Raw genomic sequence first — 19,229 nt, forward strand, 5'->3', positions numbered from 1 at the left:
ACTTGGTTAAATTTCTCATGTCACTATTTGGGGGTTTGTTTTAAACCATATAATTATTTAAGAAGTTTGCAAACTTTATTTTCTTGACCAGAAATGTAACACCCCCTACCCAGTTATTTAATTAACCGAGCCGGAGATATTATATTTTGTAACCATTCTCTTAATTTTTCCTTTAATTTATATCATGTAATTCATGGATTTTTTTTATTGAAAATCTAGCAGAGTTTTCCCTGAAATATGGGCTTAATTACTCCTGTAAATAGTAATATTACACTTCTATAAACTTCAACCTTAACCCCCAAACTTCTTTTAACATCAACACAATTTTCACTCGGATCAAACAGTTCTTAACTATCTTATTAATCTCAACACAAAAACTTATACTAGTAACCCATATTTACACCAAAATTAAAATATTCAAATATATCTAATTCAAACCATATACAACTTTATCTCTAAAACTTTATGTACATACCATATTTCTAAAATTAACTTTATATAAAATTTACAAAATATATCCTAAGATAGTAATTATGTAACTCTGACTGGATTGATGCAGATCTTGATTTACTATTTCTTGGATCTACAACCTGCGCGAGGAAAAATAAATTCTTACGCGCTAAGCAAATTGCTTAGTAGTGCTCAACTCTCTCTTTTTTTTTAAATAAAATATTTAAATAAAAATTCATTTATTAACAATAAATCAAACAAATAACAATAAACTATATAGCAAATAATTTGAAATAATTCTAAATCAGATTATTATTTCACATATATATATAAATATTTTAATTTCATAGTCTTTTCTTTTTTTTCCATGTAGAAAATTTTGTTTACTCTTAATACATTTATTTATTTATTATTTTTCTTTTGACCCCTATAAATTTAAATGGGACGGTTAAGTCAGATAAGAAAACTGTATCTGTAGGGTACAAAGTGCCAAATAACTATGTGGCTCAAAAGCCGAGTCTATAACTGTAGAGTACCTCATTATATCTCAAAAATCAGTGTAACTGTAGTGCAGTACTGCAAGATCTGTATATGACATGCTACACTCTTAAACTAACTCACAATTCCCACCAAACTTACTAGCGCCAGACTTTAAATAATTTATACATTTAAACATGGGGACAAAAACTTTCAATACAGTGTAATTTTCAATTATTCAAACTATAATACTTTATCATATTACAACTTTGCCTTTAAACATTGTCATATCATGTAAATCTATTAATTTAATTCAACTACATAAATTACAAATTCATAATTTAATCCTTAATTAATTAACTATTATTATTATTATTATTATTTTTCTAATCTAATTTTTTTTTCTATTTATCACGATATACCATATCTCATTTTTCTTTTTCTTTTAATTTTTATTTCTATCCAACAACTTTCTTTCAACTCTAATTTAATTAATTTACAACGTTTAATATAGTATTCCTTATTTAGACTAATAATTAATTTTTTTTATTACTATATCTTAGCCAAATTACATCTCTATTAAAGAAAGTAGAGACATTTCACTTGGTCCATAACTTGAGTTTTGCTCAAATTACATATTAATTTCAAAATTTTTTATTTATTAAATTTATCATTTCTTCAAACTTTAATCGTGCTATATAACTAAGATATTATTTACTTGATCTAGTTCCACTAAGATAGTAAAATTTTCAAATAAAACCTAATTAAAAAAATTATTGAATTTATTCAAATAAAATTGAGCACAAACCTTAAACCTTTCTAAATCTTCTACAAGCTTAAAGTTTTCTAATCTTCTTTCCTTTCCCTTTAGAGTTTCCACTCTTCCCTTCCACTTCTTTTTCATGAAAAAAATAAACAAATAAATCATATTAATACAATATTCTTCATAAATATTCACATAAAATGATAAGAAGCATTCCTACATCAAAATCTCTAATATCCCTTTAAATTTCCAAACCCTTGGTTACTATTCACTCTCCCTCAACCTTGAATTTTCTCTTTGATTTCTCTTCTTTTCTTTAAATTCTACTTTGAAAATGTGTTGGGAGAAGATGAGTAATTGATTAGAAGTGGAAATTTGAAGAAATTTTGGTGTAGAAAAAAAATGAAGAAATGGAGAATGAGAATTTTTCTTGGTAGTTCACGGCAGAGGAAGAAAAAAATTGAAGAAGATAACTTCCTCTTCTCTTCTAGTCTTTTCTTCTTTCTTCTTTTCTTTTTTTTTTTATTTAGTTAAGTGGCTAGTAAATTGCCACTTGTCCTTAAATTAAATTAAATTTATTTTTTTTCTTTCTCTCTTTTTTTCTCTTTTTTTTTCTTTTTATTTATTTATTTATTATTTATTTTATTTTGGGATGTTACAAGAAACAATACAACCATCAAGTTGTACCATATAAATTTCTTCTTCTAAGTCATCCATTTAAAAAAGCTATTTTAACATTCATTTGATGAATAACAAGTTTATGTATAGAAACTAAAGCAATTAATACTCTAATAGAAGAAATTATAGCTACAGGAGCAAATATGTCAAAATAATCTATATTTTAGTTTTGAGAAAAATCTTTTACTACTAGTCTTACTTTATATTTTTCAATTGACCCATCTGGATTATATTTTCTTTTGAAAATCATTTACAACCAATAAGTTTAGCTCCTGGAGGCAAGTCTACTAAAGTCCAGGTACCATTTTGAGTAATAGAATCAATTTCAGCTTTAATTGCTTCTTTCCAAAAATGAGTTTCGGAAGATTTAATAGTTTCAGAAAAACTTAAATGTTCATTTTCAACAAGATAAGTATAAAAGTCATTTCTAAAAAACGTCTCTTTTTTTTTGTCTTTTACTTCTTCTTAGATTTTCATCATTATTTTCAAAACCATTTTCATAAATATTTTCATCAGGTGCATGAGAAATTTTTTCAACTTTTAAAGAAAATATGTTCAAAAAAATCGATATTTTTTGTCTCAATTATAGTGTTACAATCAAACACATCATTTTTCAAAACAAGAAATCTATATGCAGCACTATGTTCAACATAACCAATAACATGCAATCAGAAGTTTTTAAATCTATTTTTTATTTCTTAGAATCAGAAAGAATTATTTTAGCAAGACAACTCTACACTTTTAAATATTTTAAGTTAGGTATATAACATTTGCAAAGTTTATAGGATGTTTTATCAGTTTTCTTATAGGGTATCATATTTTATAGATGACAAGCCGATAATAAAGTTTTCACCAAAATGTTATTAGGTGAGGATAAACTTATTAATAAAACATTCATCATCTTTTTTAATGTTCTATTTTTTCTTTCCGCTACTCCATTGGATTTAGATGAATAAAGTGGAGTAAATTTATGAATGATTCATTATTTTTCACAAAAGTCATTAAATAATATATATTCTCCGTCTCTATCTGGTATAATCATTTTTATTTTCCTATTTAATTGATTTTCTACTTCAGCTTTATATAATTGAAACATATCAAATGCTTCATCTTTATTTCTAAGCAAATATACTTTAGTATATCTAGAATAGTCATCAATAAAAGTTACATAATATTTTTTATCACCTCTAGTCATAGTTTGTTTTAAATCCCCTAAGTCTGTACGTATTAAACTAAACAATTCAAATTCTCTATATGTAGTTGTACATTATTTTTTAGTTGACTTAGATTATGCACAAATCTCACATTTATTTAAACATGTATTACCAGTGTCAGATATTATACCAAAATATTGCATTTTTAAGGGAGATTTACAATTTAGTCCCTAGGCATTACCATTATTAACAAGTCGGTTTCTACATTTTCAGAAACCTATTAAAACGTCCTTATCTTTTCAGTCCGTCAACAAAATAGTCCTTCCGTCTATTTCTACCATTAAAAATATAGCAAAAGACCAAATTACCCCCTCCTTTTCCTCCTCCTCCTCCTCCTTCTTCTTCATCGATTCTTCTTCCTCTTCTTTTTCTTCTTATTCTTCTTTGATTCTTTTTTGATTTTTCTTTTTATCCTTCTTCTTTAAGGAGGAGGAGGAGGAGACAATTTTTTTTCTTTTTCTTCCTCATCTTCTTCTTCTTCTTCATCATCATCTTCTTCTTCTTCTCTTTCTTCTTCTTGTTTCTTCTTTTTCTTCTTCTTCTCCTTCATCATCATTATCTTTTTCTTCTTTTTTTTTTTCCTTTTTTTGAGGAGGAGGAGAAGGAGGGACTATTTCGTTGATGGAAAGAAACGACAATGACGTTTTAATAGATATAAGAAAATATAAGGACGTTTTAATAGATTTCTAAAAATGTAGGGACTGACTTGTTAATAATATCAATATCTAAGGACTAAATAAATAGTTTTATTTGAGGGCAAAATTGGATTTTAAAAATTTTCTCTCTTATCATTTATCTACTTTTAACGGAAAAGAGAACAAAATGACTATTTTGTTAACGGAGAGAAAATATAAGGATGTTTTAATAGGTTTCTGAAAATGCATGGATCGACTTATTAATAATGGCAATACCCAGGAACTAAATTATAAATCTCCATTTTTTTAATATAAGAAGCACTAACATATCCTAATCTAACATGCCATAAATCAAAAGAATCAAGTAAGTAGGCAGAAGAAGATACATTTTCATTTGTTATTGCATAAATATTGAAAACAAAAAGTCACTGATTACAATAATCTTTTCTAATAAAAATGTCATTTTTAGTCAGTACAATTTTGTCTGACTCAAAGGACACCTTAATCCCAGTATTTACCAATATAGTTAGAGAAATTAAATTAGCTCTTATATTAGGTACATGAAATACTTCATTAAGTGTTAAGGTCTTGCCAGATGTGAGTTTGAGAAGAACTTTCCTGTACCAAAGACACTTGCAGTCCTAGAATCACCTAAATACACATATTCTTCTCATTCCTCTCCCTCCACTGTAGTGTAGGAGGTAAACACATTTCTGTTTGTATAGATATACCTAGTAGCACCAGAGTCTACTACCCATTCTTGCACATTAGCTACAAGAAAAGTTTGAGAAATGACCGCAGCAATAATGTCATCTCCTTCGACTAAATTCACTTTTAGTTTAGGAGGATTGTCATTTATCAATCTCTTCCTGCACTGAGATACATGATGACCTGACTTACCACATACAAAATAATGTCCCTTTCTTTTTAAAGGTGGGATTATTAAACTTAGGTTTGTAATCAGGTTTCTTATTTTCGTATAAGTTATTTCATTTGTGTATTTTTCCTTACACAAGATTTGCTCTTGTAGCCAACTCTTTACTTTTTTCAGTTTTAAATTCCCTCCTGTTTGTATTTTCAATTTTCGAGATGTCAGAAAAAAGTTTGGCATATGAAACAGCAGACAGAAGAGGCCACCATTTACAGCGGTAGGAAGCACAACAGAAGCAGAGGCAGTGACGATGTCATTGGAAGCAGACAGTGCAGAAGCAGAGTCAGTAACAACATTTGGTTCCATTTGTGTAAAGTTATAAATCCTTAAGATTGTTGAAAAAATAGAATAAAATAATAAAATCTGAATTGTGTTAGACACTGTTTTTAAGGATTTATTTTGTAATTCAACTAGGATTAAATATATTTTTTTGGAATTTAATTTTTAGAATCAGAACAATAAGAATTTATCACTAATTTATAACTCAACAGAAAAGAATAAATAAAGTAGAAAAATAAAATTATATTTTTTTATTAAAGTAGAGATAATAGAAAAAATAGCCGTTACAGTTATAAAAATTTTAAGATAATATAATAAAATTATAACAGTCAATTAATATTAAATTTAAATATTACATCTTAAACAAAATTTTTAAAAATTATAAAATTTTAAACTATCACAAAATGTTTTAAAATCTAAACTAAATCTAGAATTTTAAACTTGCACACCAACCATAAAAACACTAACAACAAACAAAACAACAAACTGACAAGATATATCTAAAAAAATCCTCCAAAGTCTCTATTAGCTTTGCTTGCTACGATAACAAAAGAAAGAATAAACCAAAAGAAAAAGAAAACCATTCAGAATTGAGGAGGAGAAAATCCACTTACTAAATAGCAATTACAGGGCTTCTCTATGCTCGGATAAGGCAGAAAGGAGCCAAGGGTCGGCAAAGAAAGGGAATAACCTCTCTAAAAACAAAAAGAAGTATGAAATTCTTATCTAGAGAGGGTAGTTTTCTACTTTTGCAAGTTAGTTTGCTAGAAGTTAAACTCAGCTTTGACTCTAGGTTTGGCGCCACGCCACCTATCGTTTCAAATTTTCAATGGGTATCGAAACGGCAGGTCACGTGGCGCGGCCCGGCTTTAAACCATATGATCTCCATTTCTCTCTCTAAAAATTATTTTGTCCTTTTAAATTTGAATAACGTGTTCTTTTGTGAACTACAAAAATCATTTTCCATTTGTAGATCATTTTTCGTCATTTTTAATTTCCAGTTTTGCGGAATTTAACCTCAGTTTCTATTAGTAATTCTCTGTAATTCAACAATGGAAGCAAACTTCCAACGCTCACTCTCCGATCTTCGCCACTTCTCTCCCAATTTGGGGTTTCCTGCTTCTAGCCCTTTTTCCACCGTTAAACCCTTCCATTCTCCGAATCAAAGCTCCTTAACTCGTTGGCGGTCTCAGAAGGTAGGGTTTCGATCATTGGCCTCCCGGCTCTTGGTTTCTAATTCGGTGACTAACCAGGAAACTGAGGCTGTTGAAGGAGGCAGAACTGAGAGTGTGGCCTCTGCGAGTCCCCTTTATGTCCCCACGCCTCCCAACCGTGAGCTTCGAACTCCTCATAGTGGGTAATGTTTAACCTTTCTTTCTTTCTTTTTTGGTGGTGGTTTGGGGGGGGGGGGGGTTGAATTAGGTTCCTCTGCATTCTAGTGAGTTGTACTATTGGGCTCTTTGGTTGAATCAGGTACCATTTTGATGGAACCACGCGGCAGTTTTTTGAGGGTTGGTACTTTAAAGTCTCGATTCCTGAGCGAAAAGAGAGCTTCTGTTTCATGTATTCCGTGGAGAATCCAGCATTTCGGAAGAAATTGTCGCCCTTGGAAGTGGCACAGCATGGACCCAGATCAACTGGAGTTGGGGCTCAAATTCTCGGGGCTTATGACAAGTATATATGTCAATATTCAGAAGAATCCCAGAACTTCTGGGGAAGTAAGTTTCAATGTTTCAAGCTGTTGTTTCCATTTTGTTTTACTACCAATATCAACTTCTAGCTACAGTGAAGGCTATGTGATCATTTTATGGACCTCCACATACTTACTATTCTGTGTTTTGTGCGAATCTTGATTCTACTTCGTGGTCTGTTGCTTAAAATGGATGGAGTTCTCTGTTCAGAGTCTAATTAATAATTTCTTAATGCATAGGTAGACATGAGCTGATGTTGGGAAACACTTTTGTGGCTGAGAAAGGCATGCAGCCTCCATCTAAGGAGGTTCCTCCTCAGGTTGATTTTCATTTCTTGTATTTTACTGTTTCAGTGAAAATGTTGAAATTCATTTTCTTTTAGCCAAACTCCTCCATTTTATAAGGTTTTACTACATAAGAAATGGTTTCTTCTTTATTGTCATGGGTATTTACTAAAGACTTGCTTTGGGGTTGTTGACCTTTTATCTGTCTCAATGTTTATGTAACAGGCTCCAACTTTATGGTTTTTGTTTTGATCTGATTGATTTGCCTATTAGATATTCAAATTGTATTTGTGTGAGCAATCCTTGTTAATCAGCAGTTAATCGGGTATCATGACCATATACAGGAGAAATTAGTGTCTTATCTATTGAAAATGAATTTTCTTTTTCCTTCATGTTGTCAGATCTACAAGGCTAGAGAGTTTTGGTACATGGAACTGGGAACATCTGCACATCATGCAGACAATGTCTTATTTTACTATCCAATGTACCCAGCAATGTGTGAGTTATAGAGTATATGATGTCAAAGTTCGTCCTAGGAGTTAAGTCGAAATATATATGTTGTAACATCATGTTTAGTTTCTAAGTTCGTTAGCTAATTGCATTAATCTATCCATGGAGTTCCTTGCTGTTACTATTTATTTCTTTTATGAATACTATCTCAAAACAGGGGAAAATATTGTTGATTGTCATTTCCTTAATATTTTGGGATAACACTAAAAGATCCCTAGGATTTTGGATGAAAAACATTTGAACACCTATGTCCTAAAATATCAAGAATATGCTAAGTCCTTTTAATGTGATAACAGCACAACTTTCAGTCCGTCAAATGAAATAAAATAATTCCATACATATTTTCCAATCATGTGAAATGAATCCAAGTCACAATCTGTGGTTTACTGTTATGTGATCCTCTGTGTAGGAGTTCAATAGGACAGTTTCAGAAGGTTTTCAAGTCACCCCATTCTGGCATCAGGGTTTTATTCGCGATGATGGCAGGTACTTCACACTTATATTAGTACTTGTAGCCATAGTTCTGATTTTGAATAGCAGAATTTACAATCCCGCAGCATATGATATCATTTGTTGTAGGATTGAATAAGATGCTTTCTTGGAGTTGGCTGGCACTTTTTGTTTCATGGGCACCTGTTAAAATCAGAATTTACTATCCATCATATGACGATCATTTGTTGTAGGATACAATAATATGCTTCCTTGGAGTTGGCTGGCCTTTTTGTTTCGTAGGCACCTGTTATGTTCATTAATGGGGTATTCAAGTATTATGGAATGGAGAGTCATGGCAACAATGGGTTACTTCAAGGGGCTTTTGACCAAAAGGTGGTCTTTCAAAAGCTTACATACCAAAAGTGGTGAACTAAAACTTATTTATCAAAGGTGGTGAATTAAAACGTATTTACCAGAAGTTGGTGGTTTTTAGCCAAACACAACTTAAAACCGCGACTTCAGACTAAACAAAAATAAAAAATAAAAATCAGGGCCCAATTTGATAGGACATTTCCAGCGTTGCTTGTGCAATGTTAAAGCAATTTTTTAATTTTTTTATATTTATTAATCAATTCCATCTTTTTCCTCAAATTTTCATTTTATTTCATTATATTTTATAAAACATATTATTTGAAATTTTATTAAATTAAATTTTTTAACGAGGTATAAAATAAAAGTATTAAATAGATAAAATCAGTTTATCTAATTACAAATTCAGTCATGAACTCTTGAAGCAACTGTTTACAAAAATTTCAGTAAAAAATTGTGCCATTATCTCTAGTTAAAGGGTTGTACAAGTGGATGATTCTTTTACAAATTAATGTAGTACATACACAAAAATGAGATATTCAGATAACTTTCTATTATTCATTAGGTTTTATTAGAATTTATGGTTATAATTTTTTACATTTTGTTACAATTTAAAATATTAAAATTATTTTTTCTTAATTATTAAACGTAAAATATTTATTATATTTTCATTTTATAAATTAATAAAAATAATTTAGTTTATTAAAAATTATATAGTAAATTTTAAAATATTAATTATATGTGTGTATATGCTACAATGATAGCAGTACAATAGTAACTTTGTTTACCAGTAGGTTAATATGCTTTTAACTCTAGATATGTATCATGCCTGTATTAATTGTAAATAGATTTTATAATTACACATGTACTAATTATTATTATATTTTATTAAGAATGCGGTAAAGTTATTGCTGAATTTACAAAAACTATAAATTGTAACCATAAATTTTAATAAAATCTAATAGATTGTGGAGAGTTATTTGAATATATTTCTTGTGTCTGTGTTGCACCAATTTGTAAAAAGTAATACACGTACAACTTTTTTAACTAGAGAAGACAAAACAGTAACATTAAATTTTTTATTGAATTGTTCATAAAAAACCACTCTAGGAGTTCATGATTGAATTTATAACTGGACAAGTTAAATTTATTTACTTAATATTTTTATTTTATAACTTAATAAATATTTAAAATAATAAATTATTAATAAATTTAATATATTAGTAAATAACTAATAAAAAAATTAATTTACTAAATCATTAATAAAATTTAATTCGTGTGAAAAAAATTATTAATAAATTTATAAAATTTTTAATATATTAATTATTAATTTTAAAAATATAATATATAAATTTAAATTGTTTTAAAAAAATAACTTAAATGTAGCACTGGACATGTTACAGCCTTTAGGGCTGGATATGACTCAATTTACTTTTCTTTATCATAAGTCAGGTTGGATGCGACTTCAACACTGACAAATTTTTTAAAATTAAAAACTAGCTAGATGCATTTTTGAGCTGCGACCGGCTAAAACCCATCACTTTTGGCTAACTAGTTTCAACTCACCATCTTTTGGTCAAGCCCCACCTACTCATTTTACTACGAAGGAGACTATAATGATCCCATTTTGGAACTATTACCGACGCTAGAGCTTAGATTGACTTAAGGACGCTGGAACTCGTAGCAAGTTGAACATGCTTTTTGTGTGCTTGATAAAATCTCAATATGATCTTAATAATATGCATGAAAATGTCATCATAAATCAAACTAAGCATGTATAAAACTTCAAAACATAATCATATACTAGGAGTCCTTGTTAAATGATCCATAAAACACATCTATACATGCCTCATAGTTTTAAATGCATATATTAATTTGATATATTTAAGTACATACCGGGATCAGAAGATAAATGTGGTAAAACTTCAACATGGGCAAATCACAATTCACTATAATCGCCATTTAAATACATGTCCACTACACTAGCACATAGTTCTATTAAAAGCGCAAAAGAGTGAAAGCTAAAAAATTCTCCTAATCCCTATAGTCCATTGCTCTAAACTCTTGTAACTGCACTAGGGGGTTAGGGGAAAGGGGTAAGTTATTTGAATAGCTTAATGAGTATAATATGAAATGCTTTTATGTAAATTAAGCCATATGCCTTATATATGCAAATATAACATAGACAATACACAACAAGGTAGGATTGTCATCAATAGCCCCTCCATCATCCAATGAGCTTCTTAGGACTTCCTTTAAATATATAACATAAATTCCATAGTGTCAGGGGTATAAAATGGGTGTGGACTTGGACTTTCATATCTGCTGTTGAATCGTCGGCTTAGGGATAATGTGCCTCTTATAAAGCTTTAGATACTTTCCCTTGAGCTAGTTTTTTAGTGAGTTAGGCCTGATCCAAATTTAACATGGTATTAGATCTTCTCACCAATTTTAGATCTCTTTAAATATTTCAGGCTCTAGTGAACTTCTGAAGTTCTGGACGTGAGGAGTACGTTGAATCCCACATTGGTTTGGAATAAGAATAATGTGCATAAGGTCTTAGACACTTCTCCCTTGAGCTAGTTAGGTTGGTCCAAATTTAATATCTGTCATATCACACACACACACACACACACACACATATACATATATATATATATATATAGGGGCTAGTGGGTCATCTAAGACCTACCACTCATCAACAATAAATTTGGGAATGTAATACAAAAATTCTATTATTGTCATGACATTTATGATGCATGAACATGTTTGATTCAATTTGTTTTTAACTTCAATTAAACAAATTTAGTTCTTAAACACAATACTCTTGCTTGACTTGCAGTAATTTTACTGTTGTCCTCCCCGACTTCCCAAGTCTGTTTCTACGCAGATAGATCTAAACAAGGGACCAAAGTATTACTTTTATAATTTTAGGACTACCTCAATAAACACCTAAAAACATATCCCTAAAAACATACAAGAAAAATAGTAAAAAAAATATTGAAAAAGCTGGCAAGAGGACCTTCGGCGGCCTAAAGTCCCAGTATAGAGCCAGAACTTAGCATTTAGAGGCACTTGTGGCCGTAAAAAATGACTGCCTCAAAGTGCAGGTTCAGCAGCTGAATTTGGATTTTGGCTTCATGCAAAACCCAATTTTGCATTAAACAAGACATCCTCTATGCTCTCCACGTACATCCAAACAGTCCCAAAACATGCCAAAACTTTCACCAATAGAAGAATTGACTCAAAATAACTCCAAATCTAATTAAAAACAACATGCGTTCAACCACACACAAGATTTCATACACATGCAATGGATAATTGCTATAACAAGGTAAATAAATTTCATTTTGTAACATATAGCCACTTCAACTTCTATTCGAGTAATATAAAATCTCATTTCACCTGCAATAGCATGTTTCTAGGTTACTTTACTAATGTGACTCTTACTAAATTAAAAAATATATATATTTTATCTCCCATCTCTAATATTTAATTAATTTTGTAATATTTTAAATAAAAAATAAACAAATTATTTGATTATTTTGAAAAAAAAATTTAAAAATTAATTAAATATCATACATGAGAGAAAAAATATATATATATGTATATAAATAATTTAATAAGTGTTTCAACAAAGTAATCTAGAAACTTATTATTATAGATGAAATGGTGTTTTTATATTACTTATATAGAAGGTGGTTTTATGTTACAAAATGAAGTCGATGTACCTTACTGTTTACAAATCCTAAATTGTGTGTACTGTCTGTTTAAGTTACCCCACATGCAATTCTTCAAAGCAAGGCTAGGAACAGAGGAGTGACATTTTAATGAGCTTCTCTCCACTCTCTAACTCAAATTCCATGCCACAAAAAGACATGCAACGCCACTATTCCTTCGATAGAGACACAGAAGAAAAACATGAGATTATTAGGAGCTTACCTCTTGAAGTTAGGTGGTGTAAAGGGGTATGTTTCCAACCCAAGAACAATTTGAATAAAAGCCTTGAAATCCTCGAATCAAGAGTTAAATTACTTAAGAAATGGGCAAGTTTGAGTGAGAAAAATTTAAAGGGAGTGAAAGAAGTGATAGACCTCACCTCTGGCCTTAGAGAATTTTCTCTCTCTTTCAAGCTAGACCTCCTTTTATAGGTGGGTTTGCCAGACTACCTTTGGCGGCCGAAAATGACACATTCCGCAGTCGAATATTAAATTCTTTAACATTCCACTTTTAAAAAATTATTTATGAAGAGATTATTTTACCTTTGCTTAAAATTCCTGGTCCCAAGATTTTGAATTTCAACGGAGATTGTGTTGGAATTTTAGGATTCTGACACGGGAATGTAGATGGTATAACAGAGACTATTACAAATGCCTAGTTATAAAGAAACTAGATTTCTCCTTTTACAAGTGGGATTAGAAAAAACTTGCAATTACAGAATATCCCCCATAATGAGCATAGCCCTAGGATGTAAAACTGTACTGCAGGGGAGAATCCCCAACCTATTTACTGATAGGCAGGACCCAAAACCTGGACATTCTTCACTGGGGGATTTGCTTTTTCCCCTGAAGAAAGCCCCCTCCCCCAATTTGCCTAGAGCTTCTATTGTGCAATATCTTCTCTGCAATATAGGCAATAGGCCCCACAAATTCAAGAAATTCGACCCCATTTTCTAGTTCTTTGTTAAAGATAATGGATTAAATATTTAAACCTTAAAATGCTTTGTAGTTTTTGTTTATAATGGTGATGATTTGGACAAAAAGCATTAGATTTATCTGTGTTTGAGAGTTGAATAACTGAACATGCTTTTTTTTAATACCTTCAGTTGTTTCAAGCTAACTTGATAAATTGGTAGCTTGACATGGCTAGCTTCTAATTGCAGGTCAGATTATGTGCAAACTGTGAAAACTGCACGCTGGGAGTATAGTACCCGTCCTGTATATGGATGGGGTAATGTGGGATCCAAACAACAGTCCACTGCAGGGTGGCTTGCTGCTTTTCCTGTATTTGAACCCCATTGGCAAATTTGCATGGCAGCAGGACTTTCAACAGGCACTAGCTAATCTCTTTCTTCTCACTTAACAGCATTTAATTATATGAAAAAATTGTTATAAAGGAACAGAGTAAAATTCCAGCACTTGTGATCACATCATCTGTAATGGGCCTCCTTAACTTGAACCACTAAAACAGTGCATCTATCTTAGGCTTTTGGACCCCTATTTCCTAACTGCTTTGTTTCAGATATAGAAGAAGAAGGGAAAAGAAATAAGAAGATGGAGGAAAATTAGGACTGAAATGGAAAGAAATAGAAAGAAAAAATATTCTTGGAACATTATTATTTTCTCAGATGCCTCAGCACCAGTCCTCATAGCTGCATGTATACAACTTATGTAACTTCATCAACTGTTCCTGACAAAATTAATATCCGCTGCTGAACTTCTATTACAGCTTTATTATGCTCTAACATTCCTAAATACATCTAAGTTTTAACTACCAGTAGTCCTCTTGTAACAATCTTATAGAAAACTTATTTGGTAGCATAATAAATTTGGATGTTCTGCATTATGCTGCTGCTTTGGAGTCCATGATCGGAGAAGCTAGTGAGATGAAAGTCTTCATAGATTCTAAGAGATAACTGTGTTCTAGTTTTGTTTTTATCGTCAGTGTGATAGGGTGTATTGCAGCTGCATGCATGGAATAATCCTTTGGGAGTTTATTGGAATGCAGGCTGGATAGAGTGGGATGGCGAAAGATTTGAGTTCAAAGACGCACCTTCTTACTCAGAAAAGAACTGGGGTGGCGGCTTCCCAAGGAAATGGTTTTGGGTAAATGTCGTCCTTTCTTGACATGTTGGCAAATGGGCAGCTTATTAATTTGTGGCATCTTTTCTGCACATACCTCTTGCTCATTGCAGTCCGAGTGAATGGATAATTTACAGTTTCACAATGCTTTTTGCATCATATAGTGAATGATTTAATTTATTTTTTCAAAACAAAACATCCTGTACTTAATGCCTTTATGGAGTGTGGTTGTGATACCTTTTCACTGCTATCATCTCTTAGTCCAGTTAGAGAACAGTTGAAGAAGATACATCAACTTCACAAATGGTTATTAATCCTGATTTTCTTATTAACCTTATCAATGTGTTAGCAAAACTTTTTCTGTTTGAAGGAGAAAGCTGTTCTGATAAATCGTTAAAATAATGTGCTGCTAAATGGTTTGAGAGTTGTAATTGTCTAAATACACCTAGCCTTTTTTTTTTTTTACCTTGAGCAGATGAAAAGAGTTAATTGCCTGCATATTCAGTGGTTGGTGTTTGACTGCAGGTTCAGTGTAATGCCTTTGAAAGTGCAAAGGGAGAAGTTGCTTTGACTGCAGGTGGTGGTCTGAGGCAATTGCCTGGACTAACTGAGACTTTTGAGAATGCTGCCTTGGTACTTTTCTATGGCAATTTATGCTTGATTGGTTCACCACTTCCCTTTATTTTAGTAAATTTGTTTCTAGTAACAAACTTTTATCCACCTGTAGAAAAAGGATACCTATATATATCATGCTATGCAATTATTATACCTCTGGATTTTGCAAACCAGTGTTAAAACCTTATCCTGAATATGCCTTGATATCGTTTGACTAATTGAAAGCCTAAAATTTTTTCTCTGACGGGTCGGAGTTACCCTTTTGTGGTAACTGACACATTACAATTTCTACTGGCGCAGATTGGAGTGCATTATGATGGAATTTTCTATGAATTTGCACCATGGAAAGGTGTTGTGACTTGGGAAATTAGTCCATGGGGTCACTGGTTCATAACTGCAGACAATGGGATGCATTTGGTAACAATTAATCTCTTCAAATATCTCTTCAAATTTCTGCTTTCCTCACGCCAGTAGTAAGAGGCTTACATTACAAAGCCCTGAACTTATAGTATTGTTGTTCTGAGGCCAAATCTAAAAGCGGAAAGCACTTGCTGGTCCACCCAATTTTAGCAGAGCTACTCGAGTCTTGTGTCAAATGTCTAATGGATATGTTTGGAGATTAAAGTTATTAATTCGAGTTCTAATTTTTGTTTCTGAGCAGGTTGAATTGGAGGCAACAACAAATGATCCAGGAACAACATTGCGTGCTCCAACAACAGAGGCTGGCCTTGCTCCAGCTTGTAAAGATACTTGTTATGGTGATCTGAAATTGCAAATATGGGAACGAAGATATGATGGCTCTAAGGGCAAGGTGCATTTTTGTTGTGCATGCTCACACTTCCAGATCATTATCCACTCTTTGCATAGAATTAAGTGGTTTTTATTAACACTATACTTCTAATCTCAGTAGTCTTTGACCTGTGGGAAGTGGATCAATTGGACTGGGTCTTAGGAAAGTAAAACATCCGAAGTTTCAAGATTGTTGGTTGTGCGAGAATTTGCAATGTTGTCTTATTATTGGGTGTATAGTCTCTCCTGCACATCATAATCCTATAAGTCCATGAATTGTGCGCTATGAACTTGACTTAACGTGAGTCGTATTCAATAATCTCCATGGTACTCGGACATAAGGTAGTCCATTAACCCATAACCATCATGGGCACACTACATTCTATAAACATGCTGATTTTTGAAACAGTTGACAGAAGCGTTATACCTTATACGAATGCGTTAGTTCTGTTTACTTTTCATCCTTCATGCATCTTGTATTCATTCAATTTTATGAAGTTTAGTCTAAATATTATGGAAGAAAAGCCAATCAATATGGGGATATCTCTTTTTTCATCGTGTTTTAGAATACTTTAATTTGGTTTTATAATTTTATCACACGTACTAAATCCATTTGATAGAGACATAAAATTTTGTTTCTTCTCAAAAGGTTGTTAGAATCCTTGCTGTGTTTACATTGTTAATTGTGCTTATATAATTTCAGTGCATTCTAGCCACATTTACAAGTCCCAGTTGTGATGGGATGGATATTTTTAGATTTGCAGAGCTCTGATTAATATTATTATCATCTGAGATAAAAAACAACCTTTCTAGCTACATTTTTCTTCGTATAAAATTTTGCATGTTCTTATACTTTCATGTTTCCACTTTGTCATCTGCAGATAATTTTGGATGTTGCAAGTGACATGGCAGCAGTAGAAGTTGGAGGAGGACCATGGTTTAACACCTGGAAAGGGAAGGCAACTACACCAGAGCTTCTAAGCAGTGCTCTTAGAGTTCCCATTGATTTGGATGGGTTCTTCAATTTTCTTCCACCATTCAAACCCCCTGGCTTATAGGCGGTTGGTCAGGGCTTTCATTGCAGAAAATGGATCTTTGCAACTGGAAAAATGAGATCTGACCGGTGTGGTATGACATGGTTCGATGATATTCCAGCTGCCTGAATCTTGGTGAATATTTCAACAAACATGTACTTGATCGCTCTTGTCCATATCTGTTCATCGCTTCGATGGCTCCATAGATATTTGACACATCCCAGCATATTTCATTAGAAGTCGGTATGAATCATTGCACTGCTATTGAAAATTCACTGTTTGCATTAGTTTAGGTAAAAGGTCAAATACTGAGGATGCAAGTGTTCAAATTAGGTGTAAATTAAAGTTTTCAGGTATCTGTACCAACTAATTTTCTTTTCTTCTTCATTCAAGAGAATATATGTATACAACAGGAACAAAGGGGCTGGGGTTAAACTAGAAATATGAAAATCATATACTTTTCTTTTTCTTTTTATTTAATTTTAACTGAAATTTGAATGATAGGTGGTTTTTTATATTCACTTTTTATTTTTTTTCATTTTAGAAGCTTTGATATCTGTGGTTTTTGAACTATTTCATGTTCTATAATCACTTGAGGTTTCTTAATTAGAACGTGCCTATTGAACCCAACCCTTTTTTGAGAACCAAGAAATTATACATGTATGACCTAAGGTGCATTGCACTTTTAAATGGAGAATTCAAATTCGATTTTTGAAGAGGTCTATTGTATTTTCAATTAGAGAATTTAAGTTCGATTTTTATAGAGATCCACTGCATTTTCAATGATAGAATTTAGCTTCGATGCTTAAAAACGGCATTGTTGAAATTTAATGAGAGAAATTAAAGTTCAACCTTTGAAAATGAGAGTTTTGGTGAATGGGTCCACTTTATCCACATATCTTGATGAGTCTTGTCCCGTTTGACCAACCACAAAAAGTTGCAGGAGGACAAGTCTTGGATGCTTGGTCTTTATGCCACAATGCTATTTGTTTGATGACACAGAGACGTGAGTCTAAAGTAAGATATCAAATATTTGAGGAAAAAAAGGGTGGAATTACAAGTCATAGCTTTATAATCCTTTTTGAAAGTAACTTTTTCCTTTTAATCAGAAGAAAATTTCTTTCAATCCAGCCATTCTTACTAATGTGATATCAAATTGTAGCAAAGCCTTAATTTTGATTCTTCGCTAAAAATCCAAGAAATTTGTCTTAGATGGAGGACTAATGCAATATTGTGTCGGGTGTCTGAAGGGTATTTATGCTCTAGATAATAGCTAACTTGTTCAAGTTCTTTCTCGTTTCGTGTGGAGACTTTACCTAGGACCTAGGCTTGTGTAGGTGTAGGTTGCTGCACTGTTGGGGAGAGAATTTTGACTCCCGATAGTTATCTTCTTTAAAAGCGCATCCTTCTTCACCAGTCTCCTCTGCAGAAGCTTTGCTTCTCCCACTTGATAATGGATTTTTCCTCCTTTCGCCATCAGGTGAGATGTATATATTTTCTTAGTTTTTTGTTGGATATGCATTTATTTTTTCTTGTTATGATAGGCTTGATTTGTTGTTTGCATGTCGTTGCATATCTCACACATGGCTTCCGAAAGTCTTGTTCTTAGAGGTTTTGCCAAGCTTTAGATGCGTGGTGGTGGGTCTGTTTTCGAGACGTTTACGACAACCATCCATAGATTGATTTGGTCTCTTACGAGCTTTGCCTACTACTACATGCATTTATCGCTCCATGGTTAAACCTTGCTTTTTCGAGCTTTTGCCTTACCACTTTTCTGGGCTTCATGGTTTATGGTCGAGTCCTTAAAAGTTCTGAACTATAGTTCTCTTCTTAAGCTTTATGGAGAAACTTCTTAAGAACTTCAGTCTTATGCTTTCTAGGTTGCTCCTTCCCTATACAAAAAGTTTTTCTCTTGGCTTTTGCTTCTGAGATGACTTTTGGCAGATGAAAATTTTCTTACCGGCGACGCTTCTGTTTATTCTCTTATAAAGTCGAACTATTTTCTCCAGATCAAGTTTCACCTGATGGGGTTTGGTTACACGGAAGAGTTTTCTTTTAGGCCTTCTGGAGTTCTGCTTCTTGATATTGGACTTGGACTTTCTTGTATAAGACTTTCAGCAAGGGCCACGTTTAGAGTCCCTTTGGACTAGATTATAATTTTAATAAAAACCCTTCTTTAGTGAAAAAAAAAAAAAATTCTCTTTCACTACTTGATGAATCATGTGGATAAGTCAGAAGGTTCATGTATATATTTTCCCTTTTTTTTTCTATTTTTAG

The 19,229-nt window shown here is 32.1% G+C and overlaps 1 protein-coding gene across 1 annotated transcript; it reads left to right on the forward strand.

The window, feature by feature from the left end:
• The first annotated feature begins 6,178 nt into the window (after positions 1-6,178).
• On the forward strand, positions 6,179-17,432 carry LOC110603804 (tocopherol cyclase, chloroplastic). The gene is made up of 10 exons (XM_021741728.2): positions 6,179-6,784; positions 6,901-7,145; positions 7,358-7,437; positions 8,322-8,398; positions 13,596-13,765; positions 14,441-14,538; positions 15,040-15,147; positions 15,430-15,546; positions 15,791-15,940; positions 16,800-17,432. Exons 1-10 carry the CDS (start codon positions 6,480-6,482, stop codon positions 16,974-16,976), a joined length of 1,527 nt encoding a protein of 508 aa, XP_021597420.1. The 5' UTR covers positions 6,179-6,479; the 3' UTR covers positions 16,977-17,432.
• Positions 17,433-19,229: the final 1,797 nt, after the last annotated feature.

This window comes from Manihot esculenta, chromosome 16, assembly GCF_001659605.2.
Source record: "Manihot esculenta cultivar AM560-2 chromosome 16, M.esculenta_v8, whole genome shotgun sequence".
In the NCBI taxonomy this organism is placed as follows: Eukaryota; Viridiplantae; Streptophyta; class Magnoliopsida; order Malpighiales; family Euphorbiaceae; genus Manihot; species Manihot esculenta.

Coding starts and splice junctions, on each gene's coding strand:
- LOC110603804 (XM_021741728.2), top strand. CDS start 6,480: ATGGAAGCAAACTTCCAACGCTCACTCTCCGATCTTCGCCACTTCTCT. Junction 6,785..6,900: donor CTTCGAACTCCTCATAGTGG/GTAATGTTTAAC, acceptor TGGTTGAATCAG/GTACCATTTTGATGGAACCA. Junction 15,547..15,790: donor CAGACAATGGGATGCATTTG/GTAACAATTAAT, acceptor GTTTCTGAGCAG/GTTGAATTGGAGGCAACAAC.